At 44.6% G+C, this 26,525-nt stretch overlaps 1 protein-coding gene across 2 annotated transcripts in view; it reads left to right on the top strand.

The window, feature by feature from the left end:
- The window catches only part of PCDH19 (protocadherin 19), a 137,265-nt gene that overhangs the window by 4,541 nt on the left and 106,199 nt on the right, over positions 1–26,525 (top strand). For both annotated transcript variants that reach the window (XM_081847921.1, XM_081847920.1), the window contains exon 2: positions 2,865–3,192. In XM_081847921.1, coding sequence (XP_081704047.1) covers positions 2,865–3,192 — 328 coding nt within the window. The remainder of the gene's footprint in view (positions 1–2,864; positions 3,193–26,525) is intronic.

Here is a 26,525-nt window from a genome sequence, read left to right as displayed (position 1 = left end):
CAAATGCCTCAGGCAATTTGGAGAATCTGGGAGAATGTGCAGCCTTTTAAAGTTTTATTTATACCGATATAATGATGACTGAGAGCTTGGAGTTTCTCCTTCATTCATTTTTACAATGGGCACCAGGGTTTTGTGTGTGCGCGCACACAGATGCATACATACCTGTGTGTGTACATGTGTGTTAGTGTGTGCACATAGGGAAAATCAGCTGCGAAAATAAAACCATTAGATGTACTCTTCTAGGGAGCTACTTGGCTTTTAAATGAGAGCTAATATGCTGAATTTCTTTTCCATCTTGGTCCATTAAGCAAGGGCAGGCACTGAACATAAGCAGGAAAAAATAATTTACAGTTGTGTCAACGCCACTAACAGATTTGCACTTCTGTATACTGTAACCAGTTGGTTTAGTGTGATGGCTCAGGGATTAATGAAGTGTGTGTTAATTAAATCATTGGTCAATAGGAGGAAACTGCACTATCACCACCCTCCAATAAGACAGCAGAACAAATGCGTGTAGGCAAAATTTTAGATTCTGCATTTTCAAACTTGAAAGATTTAGGAAAACACAGTCAAGGCATTTTTATGTGTCTGGATCTCTTCCCCCACACCTGGGGTTTTTGAAAATGTATAGAGATGTGCACTGGGAGGAACATTTCTTGACCGGAGTGAGGAACAAACCAGCTCTTTATATAGCCACACCAGAAGAGCTTTGAAAGTGAATGGAGAGAAGCATTCTTGGTGCAACGTATATTTTCCGTGGAAAAGAGCGGAGGGAGGGGTGGAAGGAGATGACGAGTGTCAGGAGCTGGGCAGTGTTCTTTAGTCCCACTGGCTCGGTTCTGATGGCTGCACATCAGCCTGCTGTGTCTGATTTTCAGACCTCCAGTGTGTTCAATTTGGATTCCTATCTCTCTCTTCCACTCCTTTTTTTTTTAAAATCAACATCTTCTGACATTCATCTCCTATTACCCTTTCCTTTTCCAGTCCACTGTTCTCTCAGTAATCCATTAACCTTGCCTCTGGGGGAGGGTTCTTTAGTTCAGTGGTAGAATGGAAGCTCTTGCAACATGTAAAAGGCCTGAGGTTTAATCCTTGGTATCCCCAGTCAAGCGATTTCAGGTAGCAGGTGATGGGGAAAAGACTTCTCTTTGCCTAACATATTAAAAAGCTGCTGCCAAGCAGAATAGCTCATCCTGGGCTAGCTGGCCCATTGGTCTGACTTGGAATGCAGAACTATATGTCCCTTTCTTTTGATATCTTTCCACTACTATCAGGAAATTTACATGATAATACCTTGGGAACAGGCAAACCTTCCTTCCTTCCTTCCTTCCTTCCTTCCTTCCTTCCTTCCTTCCTGGGTTGCATTGCTCTTTAAAGTGTCCTATATTTCAGTGAAGCTATATAAACACAAATGTGCCAGGGAAGTTTAATAAAAAGTGCTCTTTCACTCGATGCATGTGATGAGAGGTAAAGATACCTTTTCTGGCTTAGTGTCGTTCACCACCCTGGTCAAACTCCCCTGCTATCAATTAAGTAAGAATATAAGCAACATCCTTATGTAAGGTGGAAAGATCCTCTCAGGTTACTTCCTCTTGTGGTTTCATCATTACAGTTCCTGGATTTTCAAGCCAGGCAATTCTGAAAGTTAAGTGGACCCCACTTTTGGAAACAAGTATTTTCAGGCCTTGCTTAAAGTTGAACTGATTTCTTTCGGAAGACTGCAGTGCCTGGCATCTTCTCTGCATATCTACATCTGTGTGGCACTGATAACGATACACAGGCCCCAACGGTAATACCAAGCTACGGTTACTTCAATCTAGACTTACTGAGATAACGCTGAATGCGGTCATGTTTTTAATTATTTTTCTGGTCCTTGTTTACTGATAACTCCACTCCTCTGTCTCCCCCACTCTTTACCTTCTTTCCTTGTGTACAAGAGACAAAGCAGACCTACATTCTGTAAACCGATTGAAGGTCAAAAAGATAATTTTCTCCTTCTGAAGCGCAACACCTTTGTCTGCCAAAAAACAAACAAAACAAAAACAGTAGCCAACAGGAATGTTAAGTTTGAAGGGAGCAGGAAAGAGCTGGCATTGGGGGAAAGGTTCTGACTGGCCAGATGCGATGAGGAGAAACGAAACTGAAAAGAAAAGGCAGTCTACAGATGCAATAACATTTTCAAGACGGATGTTGCATCCTGGTCCACAAGTTCACAAAAACGACTTGCCCACAGAAATGCTTACTGGCCCACCAAACTGCTTTAAAAGGTCACCCGACTTTGTGGCCACTGTTTTACTCACCGCAGGTGACCAGACAAGTGGCTGTTCACAAGTTTGCATTTGATAGTTTTACAACACACCTACAGGGGAGGTCGGGCAAAATGTTTGTGTCAGGTTTATTGCTATTGGGAACCGCAAATAGAACTGCTCCTTTCTCTGCTGGTTTTTTTCTCTCCCCCTGCTTTTCACGTTTTATATTAATCCGTTTAAATAACTTTTCAGATCCTTATTACCAATGGAAATGCATTCACTTTTCACTTCATGGATTTTTACATAAATTATTTTCTTCCCTTTTCTGCAGGCTGAACTATATCTCTGGTAACTAGATATCAACAATTCTAAGCAGCAGACAAAGCCAAGGGAACTTTTTGTGTGTGTGTCCTTATTCCTCACTTGTTGTCTTTATGTGTCTGACCAACAAACTTTATGCCTGTGAAAAAATAAAGACCCTCCGTTATCACAAGAGCCAAGTCGATGACCCTGCAGGTGGATGGGCAACCAGTCCTTTGGGATTCTCTGTTGACTAGTATAGTCTTTTTTTGAAGATGAAGTAAGATACTCACTTTGCTTTCTTGTGTCCTGCAGAATTGCAGAGTACTCCTATGGGCACCAAAAGAAATCGAACAAGAAGAAAAAAATCAGCAAGAATGACATCCGCCTGGTGCCACGGGATGTAGAGGAGACCGATAAAATGAACGTTGTGAGTTGCTCCTCCCTCACGTCATCTCTCAACTACTTTGACTACCACCAGCAGACCTTGCCTCTGGGTTGCCGCCGATCTGAAAGCACTTTCCTCAACGTAGAAAACCAAAACAACAGGAACACGGGGTCCAACCATATCTACCACCACACCTTCACCGGCCAGAGCCCTCAGCAGCCAGATCTCATCATCAATGGGATGCCACTTCCGGAGGTGAGTGTGGAGGGGGCGGGACTTGAGAAATGTTGAGCTTTCCCTTATAAGGGGTGGTGGGCATTGCCTTCATGGTCTGCTTGTGAATGCTCAGCATCATGTGTCTTGACTTTGGTTGGAAGTTGAATGCTGGGTTAGCTGGACCTAGGTTCAGATGGCTTTAAGAAATGTTTTGACATATTCATGGAGGACGAGGAAGTCTGCCAATGGTGGCTAGTGGTCCTGATGGCAATACAGAACTTCCATATTCATGGTCCTCATAGATCACTTGAGTAATAGCTCTTGGGGATGGATAACAAGGGAGTGCTGTTGGCTCCATGCCATGATTGTGGGCTTCCCAGGCCATCTGAAGACTCAGAAGTCCTTGATCTGAGGCAGAAATTAGTCTTTAGGTTCTCACTCTATGACATACTTTAGGACTACAGTGATACCTTGGTTTACAACCGTAATCTGTTCCGGAGGTCCGTTTGTGAACCAAAACAGGTTGTAACACAAGGCACGCTTTTGCCAAATGGGGCCTCCAAATTTTTTTTGTTCGTAATAAAAAAAAAAGGGTTGTAATTTAAAAAAAGGTTGCAGACCGGGACACGCACTTCTAGGTTTGATGTGTTTGTCATCCAAAACATATGCAAACCAAGACGTATGCAAACCAAGGTACCACTGTACTTGTCTTAAGTGGAGCTGTTGGCGTTGGTTCCTTCCATTAAACCAGGTTTGGAGAACCAATGGCCACCCAGATATTGTTGGACACCAGCTCCCATCAGTCCCAGGAATAATCTGGACTGATGGGAGTTGTAGTCCAGCAGCAGCCACGGTTCCACAGGCTTCCCACCCCTACATTATGTTGACCCAACAATGTGCATGTGTGCATGTAAAAATAATGTCTAAAGAATTAATTTTGGCTTTACAGTTTGGGTTTTTTTATGTGACCCATCATCATTGTCTTACTGTGGCTGATCTGGATCTTTTCAGGTGTCACCCTGCAATTTAAACAAGAGCATTTTCCACAGGTTGTGAATGCAGATTAGGCTTTCTTAATTTAAGTAGCGATTGAATGTTGATATTGCATATTGATATTGTATAGTTGGTGGCCAGATGTCACCACGTAAGACACAGATAGGCACGGATTTTCTTCGGGCTTCTTTTCCTTTCTTCTGTCTTCATGAAACATGGCTGTCCCTGCTAGTGACATCATCATCATCCTGCCCTCATCCTCTGACTCTGTTTATGAACAGGATGTTAATTCTGACTATGTTAGTTACAAATGCATGGTAAAGGAGAAGTGTCTCAACTTAAGAAGCATGGGTTTAAAAATAAGTCCATTGCTCCACTGTATTTATTTATTTTAATTTTTATAAATGGAAAGACAAGCTTGGGGTGGGGGGAGAACCCCAAGGTTTGCAGAAGTAAAAAAACATACAAAACCAAAACACTTAGGGAAAATATCTAAGTGGGGGACACCCTCCCTTCAAACAGCCCAGCGATGGGTGATCGCTTCTATTTTGTACATGTTAAGCTATCTCTGTTTTCTTTCACTAATTCAGGCTACTGAACTGCAAGTTTATTGAGATTTGATCAGAAATTCATCCTGTTAACTGATTAAGGTTGCAATCCTGAGCATACTAGCTTGGGAAAAACCTTGATGAACTAAATGGGATTTAGCTCTGAGCTAAAAGGCACTGTCTGGGCTGTGCAAGAAACATGGTTACTCAGCTAAACATCCTTTGATTGATTTGAGCCAGGATGGTACAAGTAACTCGCATCTTACGCTTATTTAACTTATGCAATTGCAGCTTTGCGCAAGGTCCACCACTGATGGGAAACTGCCAGAGTTCTCAGAAGGCTTTGGGAAGGTGGTGAGAGGACTCTGGGACCAGAGCCTTCAAGCTGCCTTCTCAAGGCAAAACAAGCACGGCCTTTGTAAAGTTGGCACTGGCTTTTGGGAAGGGAGCTGAAGGGCGCATGGGCACTGCCAGAGTAAGGCATGCCATTTTAGGGGAAAAACTCAACTTTTGCAAATTTATTTAGTGAAGGGTCTTAAAAATTAGTTTTTGGGGTGTGATGAATTCAAATCTGCCATTGTTTTTGTGATTGGAAAGCATTAGCCTTGATCAGTCTACGTTTGATGGAGGAGCACACAAACTGCTTTCAGAAAACCAAAGAATTTTAATTTTACCTTCTGAAAATGTCAGATAATGTGAAATAATAATAATAATAATAATATTAATATGTATCATAACCACGAGTACTTGGCAATCATTTTTAATGATTTCTGTGCAATCTTACAAACGTGTTGCTTACCAGGCAGAACAAATTTGTATTAATTTAACCAAAATATCTTGAATTCCCAAGTCATTTTCAGCATCTCTCATCTTTGGAATTTGAAAGCTAAAAACTCAACAAGCCCTACTGCTAGAGCTCTCACTGCCTTGCCAAATGTAGGCAAGCAGATTTTGGGAAGGTTAAACCAGACTTTGGGGAGGGCTCTGGGACATTACACCTTCTTCCCTAGCAAGCACCCTGAGCTCTCACTCTCTCCAGGCTTTGGGAAGGCAGCAGGAGGTCTCATGGCGGAGGCAGTTTTGGGGTGACACACTTTGGGTTTGCCTGCACTTGGTGCCACACTGCAGGGGGTGCCTCAACAACGCAGTAGAACAGAGCATGAGAAGCGTTGCACAGGGTGCTGCTGAAATTTGAGAGCTTGAAGTCCATGACTGCTGTTGGACACTGAAAGAGTCCTGGTGCCACCCCCCCAAAAGCCACGCTAGTGCTCAGTAGGGTTTGGGAAGGCGGATCTGGGCTTTGCGAAGGATGCGGGCTGTGCTCCCCGGTCTTTGATTGTGGGAGGGCTCAGGGACACGGCCAGAGCCCTCGCCCTACCATTTCAAAGCCAGGCAAATATTTAGTGGGCTTTGGAGGGTGGCAGAAAGGCATTTGGTGCTGGCAGAGTTCTCACACTCATGGGGCTTTGCATTCTCCGGGCTTGGGGAAGCATTGCCTTCTGAAAGCCAGGCAAGCACTCTGCAGAGTTTGGGGAGGCGGTACCAAATTGGGTGGTCCAGAGACTCTTGGACAATGCCAGAACCCTTTCGCCACAGCCAAGCACTTACTGGACTATGGGAAGTCAAGCACTCCTGGGCTTGCCAGAGCTCCTGCACTTATCAGCTGCAAGCACTCACTGGGTTTTGCGAAGTCAGCAGGAGGGCTCTGGCATGAGCTCCCATGCTGCCATTTCAAAGCCAGGCAACTAGAGCTGTTGGACCTCCTTTCCAAAATGGGGCAAGCACTCAGCGGGCATTGGGAAAGCTGGCAGAAAGGCTCTTGGATGTGGGCAAAGTTCTCACACTCATGAGGCTTTGCACTCATTGGACTTTGGGAAGTTCTGCCTTCCCAAAGCCAAGCAAGCGCTCCACAGGGTTTGGGAAGATGGTGGGAGGGTTTTGGGACTCTGCTAGAGCTCTTAGACCAGAACTCTTGTGCTGCCTTCCAAAAGCCAGGCAAGCTCTCAGCAGTTTTTGATAAGGTGGCACTGGGCTTTAAGAAGGCAGCAAGCTCTGGGAAGCTGGCAGAGCCCTTATACCACCATTTCAAAGCTAGGTAAGTGCTCAGCAGGCTTTGGGAAGGTGGCAAGAGGGCTATGGGATGCCCTCACACCTCCTTTCCAAAGTTGAGTAAGCAGCCTTCTTATGTGTGGCCCAGTTCCGGTGGTTGCTGGTTCTACACATTTTTGTGTATATATGTGGACCCACAGAACCAAACTCTCAGGTAAAATGTGAATTACCTGTATAGTGGTTGGACTACTCAGGAGTCCTGGGTTTGAGTCCTTTCTCAGCCTTGGATGACCCCAGGCCAATCACGCTCTTTCAGGCTGGCCTATCTTACACAGGGGCATAGCAAGCTGCCTTCTACTGAGCACATTGCTTCATCTAGCTCAGTATTGTCCACACTGACTGGCAGCCGTAGCTTTCCAGGATTTCTTGCAGGTGTCTCTCCCAGCCTTACCTGGAGACTGAATTGAGGACCTTCTGTATGCAAAGCAGATGTTCTGCCACTGAGCCATGGTGCTACCCACATAGCGTGTCTGGGGAAACCCAGCTAGGTGGGTGGGGTAGAAATAAATTATTATTATTATTATTATTATTATTATTATTATTATTATTATTAAGAAAGGATGTGACTACATGTGCAGTGTCTCAAACACCTTGGGAGGAGTTGGGATGCAAATTTCAATACTTAAAGCTGCTATAAATAAGGTATTATAAAATCCAAATGAAATTCAAGAGCCTCGTGGTTTGATTACAGGGTTACTTAGGTGAGCATCAGCACTACTTGACGGAACGGGCAGAGCTTTTTCAAATCACAAAGTCGGAAGGGGCATCATGAAGGTCATCAACCTAGTCCCTTGCTCGATGTAAACTTGTGGACAGCTTCCAGTTGAAGCTGAATAACGGAAGATTCTGAAATGAGAAAAGAAACTTCTTTTCACAACGCATAGTTAAGCAGTGGAATTTGCTCCCACAAAGGGCAGTGACAACCACCAACTTGAGTGGCTTTCAAAGAGGGCTAGATAAATTTGTGGAGGATAAAGCTACCAGTGGCTACTGATCCTGATAGCTGTGTTCTGCCTCCACTTTCAGAGGGCAGTAGTGCTTCTGAATGCCAGTTGTTGGAAACTACAGGAGAGGATAGTACTCTTGGGCTCACATCCTGCCCATGGGCTTCCCCAAGGGCTGGCCAAAGTGTTAACAGGATGCTGGACTAGATGAGCTTCTTATGTTCCTAGGACCTGCAATGCAGGCTGCAGCTCAAATCATCCCTGGCAAATGGCTGCCTGGCCATTTGAATGCTCTTTCAGCATAGGAGAACCTATAGCTCTTTGCATTAGGAAATTTCTTCTCCCGATGAGCTGAAGCCACCCAGAGTAGCTGGGGAAACCCAGCCAGATGGGTGGGGTATAAATAATAAAATTATTATGAAGCCTGTTTCTCTGCAATCTCCAGCTCTTGGTTCTTGTCGTGCCCTGTTGAGCAGCCGAGGGAGCTTTCCCTTTATATAATGGCTTGCTTCCAGATGGAAGGACCATTGCTCTAGTGAGTGGATCACACTGATTTGTACGTAGCAGGCTCCAGGTTCAACCTGTGCCACATCCACTTAAAATGATCAGACAAGAGAGAATCGGAGAGATGCTCTTTTGCTTGAGGGTCCTGGAGAGCTGCTGTCAGTCAGAGTAGAAAACTCTGGGCTAGGTGGAGAAATAGTCCTCTCTTGGATCAGGCAGCTCCCTACGTTCCACCATGATGATTACGTCATTGGTGGCTGGTGTCCATTGGTACTGGTGGGGAGGAAGGCAGGGAGCCCGAGCAGTCAATGACAAGCAGATCCAGCTAATTGTAGTTGTGACCCCCATCTTCTTCCCTGCTGGATCTTACACTGAGACTAAGGGGGGGGGGAACTGACAGGTTGTGCTGCCACACCCTTGACTGGTTGTAGGTAAGGAGGCAGGCAAATGAGGGCTAGCTGGACTGAGGTTGGTGGAATAATGGACCAGTCACCATTGGTGTATCAGGTGTCTCTAACACATCACATAAAAAAGGAAGAAAAGTATGAAAGCCGTTGCGGATTTCAGTGAAATGAAGCCAATTTCCCCGAGGGTGATTTTCCTACATCTGTCCTTTTTATATTTGAACGATGAAATGTCTTATTATTATTTTCCTTGCTTCCCCCCTTCTTGGGAGGGGAGAAAACACCCACATGCTGTGAAACAGTGAAGCATTTATCATGAGATAAGCCATTTTCTTCGCTGCTAGGAGAATGAAATGCACATGGATTTGTGCTCACAACCCTTCTGTTGGGCATCCTTGACTAACGCTGGTTTGTTGCTCTTTGAATTATTATTTGGTATTAAGTAAAACAATCAAAGGTTTTGTCATGTTTCCTGCTTTAAACAGAATAACAAAGCTGAGAAGCTGTTGAAATATTTATGACCTGCTCCGCTCTGCTCTTTGTTTTTTGTCTTTTTTGGTAAATGCAGGTGACTATGGATTTACTTCTTTGTAAGCAGGTACACTGATGATGACTTTAGTTTTTGGGGGGTGATGAGCCCAATCCAGAGATTTATCACAGGCAACGTCTGCCCGATTTCTAGTGGGAAGAAGTTCCATAGAGTTGGTCCCACTACACTGATGACACAACTCTTGGTCCTTGCATAATTCCTCTGTAAAGGCAGATACAGTAGTTCTTTCACCCCTTCACCAACAGCAGCAAAATCACTCCCCTTTATGCCCTTTAACTGCTGTCTCCTCTACATAGATGCCTAAGGAGAGGTCTGATAAAGCTTCTGCTGTTGTCCAAGGAGCCCCTTGCCTGTGTTTTGTCTCACATGAGCTTGAGTCAGATGATGGAGCAAATGCTGTTGGCCAAGGGCTGCCCATGTGGTGACTTCAAGATATTGTTGGGACCACAGTTTCCACTAGTCAGGGATGATGGAAGCTGTAGTACTTTTGAAGGTCAACATGTCTGCTTTTTCTGCTGTTGGCCCATCAGCCCTTAAACAGTCATGGCTTCCCCCAAGGAATTCTGAGAGCTGGAGTTTGATAAGGATGCTGAGAGTTGCCAGGAGACCCCTGTTCCCTTCACAGAGCTACAATTCCCAAAGTAGTTTAATAATAAATCCCCCTTCCTAGGGAACACTGTGCATGAGGGTCATAGAGGTCTCACAATTCTCAGCACCCTTAACAAATCTCAGGATTCTTTGTGAGATGCCATGCCTGTTTAATGTAGTATCAAAGTGCTTTATGGTGTGAATGTGGCCATAAATCCTTTAATTCAGGCAAGGGGCATATTAGGCAGGCTTTGCAGTTTCAAACATTTTTAGCTTTTTTTAGTAAATAAAATAGATGTGCTAAATTAGAGCACTCCCTAAGGCATCAGAAAAATTTTCCAATGCAAATTAACCTATGCAAACCTAACTTGCATAGGCTGTTTTCCCCCCAATTGTTCAGCCTCCTGGCACCAGGTATATCAGACCAGTGACTCAGGCTCTGAACATCTGATATATCAGAGGCAGATGGATTGCATGCAGGTGCAGGCCGAAGTCAGGCCAGGTGTCAGGCAGTCTGTCTCAGCACAGAAAGAAAGCCAAGCTCTCCCAGCAGCTGCAAGTTGCTAGGTTGCTGGTCTTGCAGTCCATTGGGATTAACAGATTAGCCCTTGGACACCACCTTACTTTCCTGCATTGCAGAGTGTTAGACTAGATGATCCTCAAGGTCCCTTCCAACTCTACAGTTCTAGGATTTTCCAGGTTAGGGCAGGGGGTGTCATGGGGTGCTTTAGCACTCACTCTGCTAGGATGGCCTGGGTTTGTTCCCTCTGCTGACTGGTTGACCCAGTGGCACTATGGGGGGGGGGTTGCCCTGGTGGTAACCATCATTATTTTTGTGGGGGTTTAAAGAAAAGGAGAGAGAGAATGTGTGTATTTATGAGAACCAGCTGCCAAAGAAGACAACGTTCTTTTGTCTTAATATTTTGCATGGAACAGGAGCAGCAAATACAGTGCCCTCCATATGTTGTTGGACTGCGGCTGCCATCATTCCCAACCATTGGCCATTCTGGTTGGGACTGATGGGAGTCTGACACCTTCTCTATGCAGCTTTTTGCAAATGCAAGGGACACGCTTCTTTGGCCTTGCTATTGATGGCTGAGATGCATGTTTTGAAGACCCACCCTATGGCTGTGACTGATTTAGTTGTTTTTTAATACTGCATTTTGAATTGTTTGTTTCCTGCCTGGGACCTGCTGGTGAAGGGTGGGTACCATCACCACCATATAAAAAGTTGCCCTGATATGATTTGAAGAGCACTACTACAACACAACACACATATCTTTCTCTGGGTCTGCCCTGCAGTGTGGACATTCACAAACCATGCTTTGTGGTTAGATCTATTTCTAGAAGAGCCAAAGTAGCACATTGTTTTCCAGCATCCATCAGGGCAAATGGGGCACTGCCCCGCCAACCCCAGCCTGCCCTCAGCCACCCCACTCCCAGCTGCTTGCCTTCTTCCTCACATACAACCCTAGGGGTGGCATTGCTTGCCAGCTTCCCACAGTTGCCTTTGTAGAACTCAGGCAGAAAATGGGAACAAACTTAGAATGAGTTGGCTGTGCCTGTCATCGGCTCTGGCTCCACCTACTGTCGGCCTCCTGCCCTGCCTGTCCCAATGGGCACCATCCTCTGCTGCTGTTTTCTGTTCCCTGGGAGGCTTGGGAGAAACAGCGCTGATACCTTGAGAGGAATGCTGTTTTCCATCCCTCTGCTCCAACAGAGCTTTTACGCTTTCGCTGGTTGCATATGTGACCACAGGTTTGTTTGCATATGGATTGGAGATGGAGATTAAAGCATCCAGATAAACACCGGGATAAATCAACAAGGTTTTACCTTGTTTTAAAAAAACAAAACCCAACAGCTATGAATTTCCCGTAAACCCTTCACTTCCCTCCTTTGCCTCTCTTTCTGTGGCTAGGTGTGCACAGTCCCTCAGGTAAGATGGCAGTAGACCTCAACTGCAGGCTGTGACGGGCTCTTAGAAAGCTCCCACCTGTCCCACATAGGTGTTATGTTCTGGAATGATCAGGAAGGTTTGGAACCCAGGTTGGTGGGAAGGGATGTAACTAGGTGGTAGGGCATCTGGTTAACAGGCAGAAGGTCCTGGGTTCAATCCCTGGCATCTCCAGGGAAGGGCTGGAAATGCCCCATCTGAAATCCCAGAGAGCTGCTGCCAGTCTGTGTAGACAGCACTGAGCTTGATGGACCTAGTGGTCAGACGTGGTTCAAGGTAACTTTCTGTGTTCTTAGCAGGGAGGATCTGTAACCATGGGGTCTAAGAAGCTTGGTGATGGAGCATCTGCTCTGCATGCAGAAAGTCTCAGATTCTATCCCTGGCATGTCCAGGTTGGGCTGAAAGGGTCCCCTGTCTGGAATCCTAGACAGTCATAATCAGCCAGTGTGGACTGTAATGAGCTGGATGAACCAGCGGCCAGAGTCAGTGTGAGGCATTTTCTATGTCCCTAAGCTGTTTGTGCACCTACTTCAGAGGGAGAGGGGAAAATGTGTCCCTTTCTGCTTGGTTCTTTCCTCACCTCTCCCCCAAAGAACTACCTTCTCCTCCCTGGCAATCATTCCCCAGTACCTGTTGCCATTACTTTCCCCACTATTTCCTCTGGCTTATGAATTTTTCCCTAGCTCTGCATCTTTGTTTTGGGAACTGCGGCATATAAATAAGACCACAATAAGAGCCCTGGTGGATCATGCCAGGAGCCCATTTACTCCAGTGTTGTGCTCTCGCAGTGGCCAACCAGATGCCTGTAGGAAGCCCATAAGCAGGACTTGAATGCAAGAGCATTACTCTCCCTTCTTGTTGTTTCAAGCAACGGGTGGTGGAGGTAGCTGGGCATGCAACTGTTAAAAATGCAGGAGGTGGTGCTGGTAGTGGCATCGGCGTCAAGTGTAATACTCCTGGGCAGAAACGGTAGGGTAGAATGTCCTTTTTTTCCAAAAAGCAATGTCCTCTGTCCTTCATTACTTAATGCAATTTGTGATAATTGCTGTTTTTCTGCTTGGTGGGTCTGCAAAACAAAGAGGAACAGCGGTAGTTTAATCCCCACTGAGGTGGTCTCTCAGTTGAAGTTAATGTGGGAGTAGACTGGTATTAAAAGGCAGGTGTGAGCATGCTCATCTGAGCGTTAAAGTAAGCAGCGTTAAAGTAAGCACTGTTGCGTGGTTATAGAGCTAGCATAGCAGAGTGGCATAGGAACCAACTCCACTTACTTGGGAGTAAGCTTCAATATAATGTTCTCCCGAGTGAGCATGGTTAGGACCGCACTGTAAGAGAATTATCTGCAGTGCGTACTTTCTGCCTGCTTTCTACTGGCTTAAGTGTCATGGTTTTCCAGTGCTGGACCGGATCATAGTTTGATGAGCAGTTCTGAGAATTCTGTTAAGGATCCCTGGGCTCTTCAGAAAAGCCCCAGTTCCCAGTGCTCCCAGGACAGTGGAGATGATGATCAAGCCAGTGTCCTGACCCTTCTTGCATGACAGCAAGCCCCATTGAATTCAATAGGACTTACTTCTGGGTAGATATGGTTAGGCTCACCAACAGAGTAAGTTGAGGGGCTTTGGTTGAAATCTCACCTGAACTGGGTTGAAATCATTAGGGGGTTTTATGCCAGCCGGTATGTCACCTGGCACCCATGGGCAACTGCCAGGGCCCACTGGAGTTGCCACTCTATGTGCCTTTCTATGGGCTTATCTGACTGCTGTGGTTGGGAAGTAGCTTACCTTTGTGATTCTCCTACAATACCTTGAAAATGATACTCATTTTAATATGGCTCTGTAGCATCTGGGGATGCCCATGACTGGGGTGGGGAGTGGGGAGTAGTTGACGAGGAGACCGAGCGGGCAGAGATGGGATGGGAGATAGGAATGAGTCCACCACTGGGCACTTTGCTGGAGGCCCCCTCGAACTCATTCCCCAGCAACATGGGAAGATATCACCACCCACACCTGTACAGGAGTTTTTGAAGAACAGCCGAGATGAAAGGAGGCACTGAGTGCTCATGCTGAGTTGAGATTTCTGCCCCTTTCCCTACTCTGACTACATTTTCCATAGCTTTCTCTGTTTCGATTATGTTGTGCCAAGTTCCACCCTAGAAAGCTCCAAACTCGCACAGTCTTGGCCTTTTCAAGGTTACCTACTCCGAGTTGGTGCCAAGGCAACTTCTGCATCATTGCACAAATGCCCAGAGCCAATAGTGAGTGCAACAGCCTGTAGCTGCTGGGAGTGAGGGAGTGTCTAAAATGCAATTAACAGAGTACAGCAGATGTAATATAGCACCGTTCCAGAGAATTAAAGCTCCGTTTCGCTGCCGGTGTTGATATGAAAACCATAATGTGGTTTTTCCAACTACACATGAATGGCATTGACCTGTGAATAATATCAGTTGCTGTTATATTAGTTGTTGTGTCAGTCCTGGATTCAGATTATATATACTTCACAACTGTATTTGGCAAAAAACACAGCAAGCTTTTGAGTTGCACAGAATCCTTCAGGTGGGATTAAGAAGAGGAAAACCAAACTGTGTATAAATAGAACAGGAGAAGCTTATGCGTGTGTTCTAACTGCAGAACTTCAAGGCACTACCACCAATACTGAGTGGTTTTGCGATGTGTAAATCTAATGGATTCAACACCCAATCCAACTATTTTTCCTTGGAAGTGTGTCCCCTCAGTTTTAACAGGGTTTGGATCATTTAGAGATGACCTGCGTATGAAGCAGGGTCACACAGCACAACTGTATTTGGCCTATATGCCAGAAGTCAACATGTTCTTGGGAGCATACAATTAAATGTATTTCTGATTTTCTGTGAAAAATGCTCCCTGCACCTTTGCAAATTATAACGTTGTGAGAAGAGTTCTAAGCCAGCTTTCTCTTATACATACAACCTTTCCATTGGCATAAGGACCTTTTTCTTCTTCTTCTTCCATGGGAGAGCATCTAGAGGTGCGCCGTCATCTGCCTGCAGCCTGTTGTGGCATAGACCAGGCAGAGTGGGATTGCGCGATTCTGTTGCATGTGTAGATGACATGCTTTGCACATGCTAGCATGTTTAGGACCACAGCCTGAGTTGTTTAAAAACCAGAAGTTGATTCCCAAATTAATTCAAAATCTGTAATTGATTGATAACACTGGGAAGTGGTCACTCTCATTGGGGTTTTAAGTAGGTTCAAGTAACTGTTTGCATGAATGCTGTCAAAAATAACATAAAATGGCATCTCCTGGATTCTAAGACTCAGCTACACAGCTGCAAATAAAACGTTTTAAATGTGTTGTAAAGTGCAGTGTACAAATGTGACACTAGATGGTGACAGGGAGCTATGCCAAATTCAATATATTTTTCAAAACTTTTTTTTTAAAAAGCATATTCACAACATTTTTTTTTTTATGTGTGTAGATTCCACCCTAGTCTCTAAGAATATTGAAGTCACTGGTTCTGGTCTCTTTTGGTGTAGGATTCTTCCCTTCTCTCCAGGCCACACCTCTGAGTGTGCCCTCCGCTGCTCTGTGCCCTCCTCAAGTGCCCTTGCCTGGCAGGATAGTGTCCTTGAGTAGAATAACACTTTTTGCTTGCCTGGACAGCCAGGGGTGTTTGATTGTAGGAACTTCAGATTTTTGGGTGGGTGCATGTCGCCTACTGCACAAAGGTAAGAATCTCATTTGTTGCTCCACCCACTTTTGCCTCTTGCTCCACCCACTACAAGGGAATGTGACCCTTGGGTTGGAAAAGATTCCTGGGCCCTGCTCTAGTCTCTGGTTCTGAAAATTTAGGGTGCACTTAGATGTGGAGATTATTGTGTTGCTCTTCCTAGTTATAATGCTAGTGCATCTGACCTGGTTTGCTGCATTGCCTTGACACTGCATTGCTTGCTGTGCTATGGGGCTGTTGTGCTGTTGTTCATTCACACCAGTGGGCATGGTGTGACACAACAGCAGGCATCCGTGGACATGCCACCACTCCGTATGTGCATGTGCACATCTGTTTCACCCATGAAAAATGTCAGGAAAGAACTTCATGCCAAAATACAGTCCCAGATTTCATCATATAGCATGACACATGAAAATGGCAAGAAAAAGGTGGTGCAGAACTCCTGGGATTTTCCAGGTTAAAGGTAAAGGACCCCTGACCATTAAATCCAGTCGCGAATGACTCTGGGGTTGCGGCGCTCATCTCGCTTTACTGGTCGAGGGAGCCAGCATTTGTACGCGGACAGTTTTTCCGGGTCATGTAGCCAGCATGACTAAGGCACTTCTGGCGAGCCAGAGCAGCGCACGGAAATGCCATTTACCTTCCCACTGGAGCGGTACCTATTTATCTACTTGCACTTTGACATGCTTTCAAACTGCTAGGTTGGCAGGAGCAGGGACCGAGCAACGGGAGCTCACCCTGTCGCGGGGATTTAAACCGCCGACCTTCCGATTAGCAAGCCCTAGGCTCAGTGGTTTAGACTACAGATTTTCACTGGATCTGGTTAACACAGAAACGAGCACTAAAATTCCATTGGATTCTGCTAGATTCCCGGAAGTGTCTTTTATGTTGTGCGAAAGATCATGCAAAATGCTGAATGCGGGGAAGCATTTGTGAAATGGAATGAAGTACTGCCTCGATGCAGCCTTCGGAGTGGCAAGCATATACAGTACCTGTGTGTCGCACCGATGTTTCCAAATCATAGCCCTTCCTGCCTGGGCCTCGCTTCCCCTCTTCCATGCATCTGATATGGTGGAGAACTGCCTTTCACCTGAATCGCAGCACTTTATCTCATTAATAATAATGATTATTGTTCATTAGCAATTATCTGTTTACAAAGCAGATCATTATGAGGCCCGCCAGGTGGAGATGGTTTTTGTAATTACCACCACTTCCCAGCTAGAATTCAGCTAATAGAACTAGAACAGCTAAGGATAAGGGGGAGAGGCAGAGAAAGAATGAGTGAGAAAGGGAGAGCAGTTTGGGTTCATCCAGCCAGTCTCCCCACAGTGTATTTTCTAGGACTCTGTCCGTTCTTGTTTTAAACGACTGTAGCAGCCGAGCACTGCAGCTTCCCTGGGGAGGCTGTTGAACAACAGACTTATAGATCTGAGTGTCAGGAAGATTTTCCTAATGTTCCCGTTGAACGTGTGACTTTCCCCTTATTGCCATGACGCGAAGGCAAAACATTGTTTGATGTGAGATACGATACAAGGGTAAACATGGTAAGCTTTATATGCCACTTAGCGTTAGATGTTTTGTGTCTGAGTAGCGAGTGGGTGTCTATAAAGAAAAGAAAAGGGGAGAGAGGGGGGAAAAATAAAATAACAGCTATCTGTCTTTATAGCAGGAGAAAGGCTTGGGATTGAATCGAGACCGGGCTGGTCTTTTTAAATCTCTAGGCTCCTTTTTATTTTAACAGTTAAGAATCTTGAAATAAAAAAGTCCCTGAGGATTAGATGTTTGTAAAGATTGCTTCCTGCTCTGCAAAACAGACCTTTCCCACCCTCCCCTTCTTCCTTTGAATAGAGTAGAATTTCAGATGTTAAGAATGTCAGTGCAAGTATAGATGGGGTATCTGTCATTGGCCCTTACAGGGAAATACCCTCATTTCTCCCTGACTGTAACCCCAAATTCTGCGCTGAAGAAAACTGGGATTCTGTGGCCAGAATAAATTATGCAAATGAAACAAATTCGGATTTCTCTCTCTACTTGTTCTTCCTATTTTCTCCAGTTTCTTCCCAGTAGTAATACCTATGCAGCACACTGCAGTTCCTCCTTCTGCTAATGCCAAATAAATCTTAACAAGGCTTCTCTCTGGCTTCTGAGATTATGCCGGGAATTTCCTACAGCCTTTCAAAGGGTATGCCTTCTCATTCATACAGGCTAGAGACTTGATTCTGAAAAAAATAATAATCAAAGGGAGCTGGAAGCCCAAGGAAGCAGAATACTGTGCCCAGAGCCACTTACGTACACTTGGTTAAAACAAGGCAGTCGGTGCCCACAGGCTTGTAGTTTGAAAGTCACAACACAAAAGGAAAAAGGAACTGGGAAGGAAGAGGAAAACAATTTGAAGTGCTGATTATTATACGAGTTTGTATAATCATCAGGTGGAATGTGAACAGTAAGGGGCAGGAAGTGCATGATGGTGCTGGCCTTTCAACATAGCTGATGAAAAAAAAGTGTATTGCTTTCCATCTCTTTCATTTAGGCAGTCTCCTAGAATGACTGCACCCGTGTTTCTTCTTGTTTTTTTTAAAAAACACTTAGTTATCTGAAAGCTAAATTAGAAGAGATGATAGATCAGTTGCTGAATTTCTTGATCTTCTTTTCTTCTCTTATTTGAAATGATAAATGCAGCTGTGACTGTGCCCAATTCAGACTGGGACCATTGCACTGAAGGAGGAAAAATTCCCCCCCTTGCCATTTCCCCAGTCCTAGTAATCCATTTGTAACTGCTGTGAGCCTTGAGGGGAGAAACAACACCAGCATCTCTATATAGGACTGGGAACCGTCCTAACTGAGACCCTGGGCAGCTGCTGCCAGCCAGTGTAGGGAACACTGAGCTCAGTAGTCTGAGTCGGATAAGATAGCTTCCTATGTTCATAACCACAAGGTATGACAGTGGTGTTAATTGGAATAAGGGACTGTCTTCAGACTGTCAAAACCCAAGATTTCAATTCTCAGGAAGATTTCATTAAGTTCCTTTGAATGGAGGTGGTGGTGGGGAGGGGGAGAGGACCTTTTCCACCACGTTGATCCAATTTGTAACACGACCATTGTAAAAGTCTAATAAAAATGAATCAACAAAAATTGATTGCACCTTTAATTAAAATTTAAAGGTGAGTTGTGATAATTAAGAGCAATAAATTAAAGGGTACTGCATTGTTCACATTTGAATTTAGATGAATTCTCTGTTCTCCGCAGACCGCCAGTCAAAGTGTTCAACAGAATAAACAAAGGCATAGTGTTTTTATGTAGCGTGGAGAGAATGGATTGGCTTCTGGTATGGGCTCTGTAAGGCCAAACCGGCAATACGTTAAATGTGTGCCTGCACTGAATGCGTATGTGTGTTTTAAAGAGCAGTTGTGTGTGTCTGTGTCTGGGTGGAGAAGCTGATATAGGTGTGTGAGCAGAATCAGGAACATGGCATTGCTCACTCGGAAGGATTATTTTTCTTCTAATTCTCTGGTTCCAGTGACTTCTTCCCTCCACCTATAGGGATGCAGTGGGGGGTGGGAATTCAGATTACAGTGGTACCTCGCAAGACGAATGCCTCGTAAGACGAAAAACTCGCGAGACGAAAGAGTTTTTCGTTTTCTGAGTTGCTTCGCAAGACGAATTTCCCTATGGGCTTGCTTCGCAAGACGAAAACGTCTTGCAAGTTTCGTTTCCTTTATCTTGCAAGTTTGTTTCCTTTTTCTGAAAACCATGCATTCACTTCGAGGAGCAACTCATAGCACACGGTGTGGTAGCCTTTTTTGAGGTTTTTGAAGACTTTGGTGATTTTTGAAGCTTTTCCAAAATCCGTGCTTCGCAAGATGAAAAAAATCGCAAGACAAAAAAACTCGCAGAACGAATTAATTTCGTCTTGCGAGGTACCACTGTAGTTCACATTTAAAGTTGATTCTGCCAGGTCTGTGTTATTGGAAATAATATGTGAATCAAATCCCAGCCATCCTTTGAAACATGCACTTCTCCGAATTTTGCAATGCAATTCTCCAGTCAAGCAATGTGTACGACAGCGCATGTACTGGAGTATAAAGTGTACATAAAAATCCGTATATTAGTAAAAGCAGTGTACAAAAGCACACTATTTTAGTGAAAGTAGCTTTGCAAAAATGTGTACGTTGAGTGAATTTGCATACAAAGGAGTGTACAGGAAGAGAAATTCACAGCAAAATGCTCATAATTTTTCTCAGCCTGATGTGGAAATGTGGAGAATTGAATTTAAGACTGGAAAAGGGGGAAATTAACCGATTTTCTCATCCTTAACCACCAAGATGCTATTCACCCCAGGAAGCATCTATGTGGAACAAAGCCCTGAAAGACTGGAGAGCAGCTGCCTGCCAGAGAAGACAAGAGGGAACTAGGGAGAACTAATGGCTTGACTTGGTAGAAGGCAGTTTCTTATACACTTATGCAGGCAAGCAAACCAATAAAAAACTGCTGTAGGTTTTTTCGCAAGGTTGTTTCAAGGCCTTACCTTGTTGATAATGGCGTTTGGGACTCTTTAGAATATCCCTTCAATGTTTCACCAAACTGGAATGTCTCCTTGCTGTTGGGGTGTTGAGCATGTCATTGTCATGGCTCACCAAATCTTTTAAAATCCCATTATTTCCCCAGCTATTCACCCGTGACCTCTGTGGATGAGGTGCTTTCTTGGTTAGGAAATTTCTGCATGTCTTTCTCAGCATACGACCATAGGAAAGCTGCCTTATTCTGAGCCAGACCATTGGTTCATCTAGTTCAGTGTTGTCCACACCGTTTGGCAGCAGCTCTGCAGAGCTTTAGATGCAGAGTCTAAAAATGCTGGGGTTTGAACCCGGGATCTTCCGCTTGCAGATGCTGTACCACTGAGCTATGGTACCACTGAGCGAATGGCATTTTCATTTAGCGAATGCTCCACAATTTCCCTTCTTCCCATTATCTCACTGGGCCTGCCAAAGTTAGCAGTTGTTTGCGAGCTACGGAAATGTTATGTGGTTGGAAGCAAGATCAACCTCTGTGTATTTGCTTGTTTGTCTTTTCCGTGCTTGTCAGCTCTCCCTCCCGTTCCCGCAGCTTGTCCTCCCATTCTGTGCCTGTCTTTTTTAAAAAAAAATGTCAAAAGTGTCTTCTCTAATCACATTTTTTGTTTGTTTGCGTACTGCAACTTGAGTGAGTGCGCTTCCTCTAATATGCTCAGTTTGTGGAAATCAACTTGTGTCTGGCATGGAGACATTGAAAAACAACAACAAACGGTGCCATTTATAAAAGCTTAGGAGGGGCCAAGTGAGTAGAATGCCAGGCAATTATCATGAGAATAATTGGAAGGGGATTGGGGATGAGTAATGCTGTTTTATAGTGTTTACCACCCTGTCCTTGTCCCTTCTGAACAGACATTTTTCAGTGTACTGTGTTGTTGAAACAGATGTTATCTTAAGAATGGATCATTCAAGCTGGAAGGAAAAGTTTAAATCTATGAAGTGCATGTAAAACATGGCTTCTCTAGCTTGGCTTGCAGATACAATTTCCTGGCTCCTGTTTCTGCACTCAGAGCCTTGCCCAGTCTAATGCTCTGGTTTCAGAGAGCAACGCCAGGTTGGCTGTTTCAGCATGAAGCAGAGATTCCAGTGCGCAACTTTGCTCTGACAGGGGATGGAAGAGAATGGAGGCCATTCAAGCATCTGCCCCCAGTCCTCTTTCCCCTGTGCTCTGCCCCCTTTTTGGAGAACTAGGGTCCCTTCGACCCTCTGGCCTTAAGAAGGGCACTTACCTTGTGCTCCATGCCTCCTGTCTGGTGTGCTCTCTATGAAGTTGGACTGATGATGTAGTGTGAGAGACTCCCTGGGCACACGGGACGGGGACTGTGAGGGTCCTAGGTCCACTCTGGTGCTGCGGGATCTGATACAGAAGGCTCCTGCCTGCCAGACTCTGGTTTGGTGGACCTTTAACAACTAGCACCAGGCTCAGAGCTAGGAACTCATCTTCAGTAGAATGTCCCACTTACTGCTGGACTTTGGAATCTCTCCCAGAGATGCAGGGGATTAAACCTGTAACCGGCTGCATGCAAAACAGGTGCTCTACCACTGAGTCACAGCCATTCCTACCCTTTTGAGTAGTCAACTAAATGTGGCTTTCCTCCTGATCTAGATCCTACCTTCTAGGGTGGGCAGGAGCAGAAATGGGAGGCGAACGGCTGACTGTACTGCTAGTTTGCTTTCTCGTTCGGCATTTAGTAATTAAATCATTGTAAGTAGCACAGCTCGTCTTGTTGGAAGGCTTATTTTGCACAAAAATCTTGGCAAAGCCTGTTTTCTCCTTGGGAGGTCACTGTATCTCATCACTGTTTCTCAAGATTTACACCAAGCAAGGCCTGTGTCCACAGGTCACTTCTCTAATTAGCGAGTCTTTGTTTGCTTCAAGTGGCTGCCGCGATGCTATGTAGTGCACAAATGTCTGTGTGTGCTTTTGAAAACCTCAAAAAGACAAGTGATGTTTTTAAAAATATCCAGGAGGTGTGTTTGACCCCCCCTCCACTTCATGCTTCCTCTTCATGCTTAAATGACAGAAAATCTTTTGCTTGACTGGGATAACATCACATCCTCCTACAGCACTGTGTAAAACTGACTGGTATATGGGCTGTTCAGGAATCAGGGATCTGCCTTGTGCTTCCTGCTTCCTTATGGGATGGGGATTATTTTTTTGCAGCCCAATACTTATGTACCCACTGATTAGTTAGTTGCAAGGGGAGCAGAGTGGCAGTGGTGTTCCCCACTGGGACTAGAAGGCAGAAAGCCCAAGAGTAGATGGAGGCAGAGCTAACAACAGTCAGAGTCAACCAATTCCAATTTTCTCCCCATGCTCCTCCATGCCTAATTTTACAAGGGCAGTCTCACCCCTTGCTGATTTTAAGAAATAAGGCAGGCAGGTGGGGGCAGGCTGAGGGTAGGCTGAGGTTGGTGGAACAGCACCCAATTTGGTGGGACAGTGCTCCATTTGGCTTTCACTGCTCCCCTGGCTGGCAGTTCAGATTAGAAGCAGGGAAGACATTCAGTTCACATCAGGCAAACCTACTGAATCCCCACTTTTCAAAAGAACGCATGAACTGAAACTCATCCATTCTTCAAAATTCACACTTCTTCCAGTTTTGCAGCACAGTTCTCCAGCCAAGAAATGTGCACAACAATAGATATATATTAGGGTACAGTGTGCATTAAAAGTATATGTTAGTGAAAATAACACACAAAGCTGTGTTTTATTATGGAAAGTGGCTTTGCAATTTTGGGGGGAGGTTTATTAGGCGAAATGGCATGCAAACGTATGCATATTAGCAGAAAATAGCATTATACCCCGCATTTTCATGAGGATGGTGTTTTTTTTGTTTTGTTTTTTAAAATGCAAACCAATGTAGAAATGTGGAGAACTGAATCTAAGACTGGAAAAATCAGAAACAGAGAAATGGTAATTGAGACATTTGCCCATTCCTAGTCCAGATCATGGGCCAGAGTAACTTGTAAGAATAGACGCTCCCTGCTGGATGAGGTCAAAGGCCCATTGTGACCAGCATCCTATTGTCACAGTAGCCAATCAAATGCCTACAGGAAACCCCCAAAGAGGACCTGAATGCTACAGCAATCTACCCACTTGTGATACACAGCAACTGGTGTTCAGAGGCACACTAAATAATAATAATAATAATAATAATAATAATAATAATAATAATAATAATAATTTATTTTTACCCCGCCCATCTGACTGGCTTGCGCCAGGGGGGTGGAGCACCATGTAAATGTAAGCTAATGAGCCCTCTCTCTTATTGCTTAACAGCCTGCGAGTGGCTTTTTACATCATTGTAAAAACATTGACTTTTTTTCTATGTGTGTTGGAGACCAGTGCTTATGGAAATTAGGATATTTTGTTGATTCCATTCTAAGGTCAACCTAAACAAATTAGTGAACTCTTAAGGTAATCACTCTTCATGCTGAATTTCTTGATAGTGCACATCTCACTTCAGGGACAAAACAACACTGTGGCGTGCTTGTTTAGTAGTTCACTTCATTGACATTCACTTCACACCTTCTGTTTAGGTAACCGCAGCTAAATCTGCACATATCTTTGATCCAGGGGCAGGTTTCTTGGCTACAGGTGTGGTATCTAGGTAGTCTGTGACCTCACATTCTTCTACTCTGAAGAAACAGAGGGAGGTGTTGAGATGTATTTTTTTTTATAAAAAAAGAAATTATTTATAATTTTCATGTATATACATTACAACAATTATTCAGCCATAATTTTAACATTTCCTATTCCCTTCCCCCTCATTCTGTGGTTCTTTACATTAATTTTTGTCCTTTCCTGCATACTCCAAATTGTCTTCATTTGGTGTACGAGATGTCTTGATGCTTTGAACTGCAGCCTCCATCAGCCCCAGCTAGCATCCTTGTGTTCACTAGGGCTGAAGGGAACTGTAGTCCAAAACAAACGGAGGGCTCCAATTGATGAAGGATGGCCTAGGTAATTGTTGGATAAAGGTCAAGGTGGCTAACAAGCCAAGGTCGATGTACTGAATTTTGTTTTTAAGAATGCAATATTTCATTTGTATTGCCTGCCTTCAGGCTTGGGGGGCCTCCACCGTCCTTGAGGTCTGCCTCCTGGTAGATGATGATACCAGTAATTGGTCATTTGGGCAAAGCCCTGGGACAGTGGCTGACATTCGCATTTGTCTTTTGGCTCATTTTGTGACACCTGCATTCCTTACATGCATATAGATGCTCACTTCTCAGGATTTCAGTTCCTGATGGTTCTGCCTCATATACTCTGAATGTCCACCATTAGAAAATTAATATACTTGTTAGTCTATTGCAAAGGAACTATGATTTTTCTATCAGCTTCTCTGCTGCCCTGTGGCTGGCACACCTCAATAAAGAGTTTTGAACCTCATCACTCTGGAATTTGCTTTGCTTTCTGATGCATATAATAAAACTGCAGAACCTGTAACCCTCCAGATGTTGTTCAATTACAACTCCCATTGTCCCTGACTGTTGGTTGTGGAGATTTGGTGTGTGTGTGAGAGAGAGAGACCCTAGAGAATTCATCATGGGGGGCAGCACACAAGTAGTAAAATCCTTCCCCACAGATCTGCATCTGGTAGCTTTTGGTGAGTTTTGAATACACACTTCTTTATCCTGGTCTTTGAGATGTGTGTTTTCAGGACCCACCATGTTCCTTTGATTGTAATCTGCTTATTACTGTTTTTAATTCTGAACTTTTAAGTTGTTGTAACCCACCCTGGGACCTGCTGGGGAAGAGTGATTAACAAGATCATTTAACAAGATCCTCAGCAACTGCTTTGAACTCTTTAAAGCAGTGGTTCCCAAACTACCCCCTGCCCACCTGACCACTTGGAAATTGCTGAGGGTCCTGGTGGACCATAGAATCATAGAATCATAGAAGAGTTGGAAGAGACCACAAGGGCCATCGAGTCCAACCCCCTGCCAAGCAGGAAACACCATCAGAGCACTCCTGACATATGGTTGTCAAGCCTCTGCTTAAAGACCTCCAAAGAAGGAGACTCCACCACACTCCTTGGCAGCAAATTCCACTGTCGAACAGCTCTTACTGTCAGGAAGTTCTTCCTAATGTTTAGGTGGAATCTTCTTTCTTGTAGTTTGGATCCATTGCTCCGTGTCCGCTTCTCTGGAGCAGCAGAAAACAACCTTTCTCCCTCCTCTATGTGACATCCTTTTATATATTTGAACATGGCTATCATATCACCCCTTAACCTCCTCTTCTCCAGGCTAAACATGCCCAGCTCCCTTAGCCGTTCCTCATAAGGCATCGTTTCCAGGCCTTTGACCATTTTGGTTGCCCTCCTCTGGACACGTTGCAGTTTGTCAGTGTCCTTCTTGAACTGTGGTGCCCAGAACTGGACACAGTACTCTAGGTGAGGTCTGACCAGAGCAGAATACAGTGGCACTATTACTTCCCTTGATCTAGATGCTATACTCCTATTGATGCAGCCCAGAATTGCATTGGCTTTTTTAGCTGCCGCGTCACACTGTTGGCTCATGTCAAGTTGTATGATTTTAAATTTTATTTTATTGTGTCTTATATGTATCTATAGGGACGCGGGTGGCACTGTGGGTTAAACCACAGAGCCTAGGACTTGCCAATCAGAAGGTCGGTGGTTCAAATCCCCAAGACAGGGTGAGCTCCCGTTGCTTGGTCCCAGCTCCTGCCAACCTAGCACTTTGAAAGCACGTCAAAGTGCAAGTAGATAAATAGGTACCGCTCCGGTGGGAAGGTAAACAATGTTTCCTTGCGCTGCTCTGGTTCGCCAGAAGTGGCTTAGTCATGCTGGCCACATGACCCGGAAGCTGTATACCGGCTCCCCCGACCAGTAAAGCGAGATGAGCGCCGCAACCCCAGAGTCGGCCACGACTGGACCTAATGGTCAGGGGTCCCTTTACCTTTACCTTTTATGTATCTATAATTTTATTGTGTTATAATTTGAATCTCATAGAATTAACACAATAAAATACCATTAAAAAAATCAATACGAATATGTAATATGATGGATCTGCCACCTCTGGTCTTCAGCCACAAATCCACAGACATGCTACCTGAATGAGTGAAGAGGTCTATGGACCCTGCTTTAAAGCAAGTAAGTTGGCAACACTGCTAGCTTTCCCTCTCCCCGATCCCATCTCTGGATTTCTGGGAGGGTGCAAATACATTTGAAAGGGCTGTGCAGTTTGGTGAACAGGGGCTGGAAAGGCTGTGAAAAGGGGAAAAAATGAATTCATTATGAGGCAAACATTTTGGCATGCATATTATTTCATTGTTTTGTTATATTTCAGTTTTTAAATGGAATTTAAAGAAAAGAGTACTCCTCGCTGATAGAAAATCAGCATAGAAGGAAAATGGATAAGCTTGAACGTTTCACGCTGATTTGCTAGTTTTCTGCTGTCAGGGATTTTTTAAACACGGCAGAGGCATTCAACATCTCTGTGTTCAAAGGTATACAGACTGCTTTAACACCTCAGCATTCTACC

The sequence above is a fragment of the Podarcis erhardii genome, assembly GCF_964252035.2.
Source record: "Podarcis erhardii genome assembly, chromosome: Z".
Taxonomy (NCBI): Eukaryota; Metazoa; Chordata; class Lepidosauria; order Squamata; family Lacertidae; genus Podarcis; species Podarcis erhardii.
Note: the sequence above shows the minus strand (reverse complement) of the source record. Positions and strands in the feature narration are given on the sequence as shown.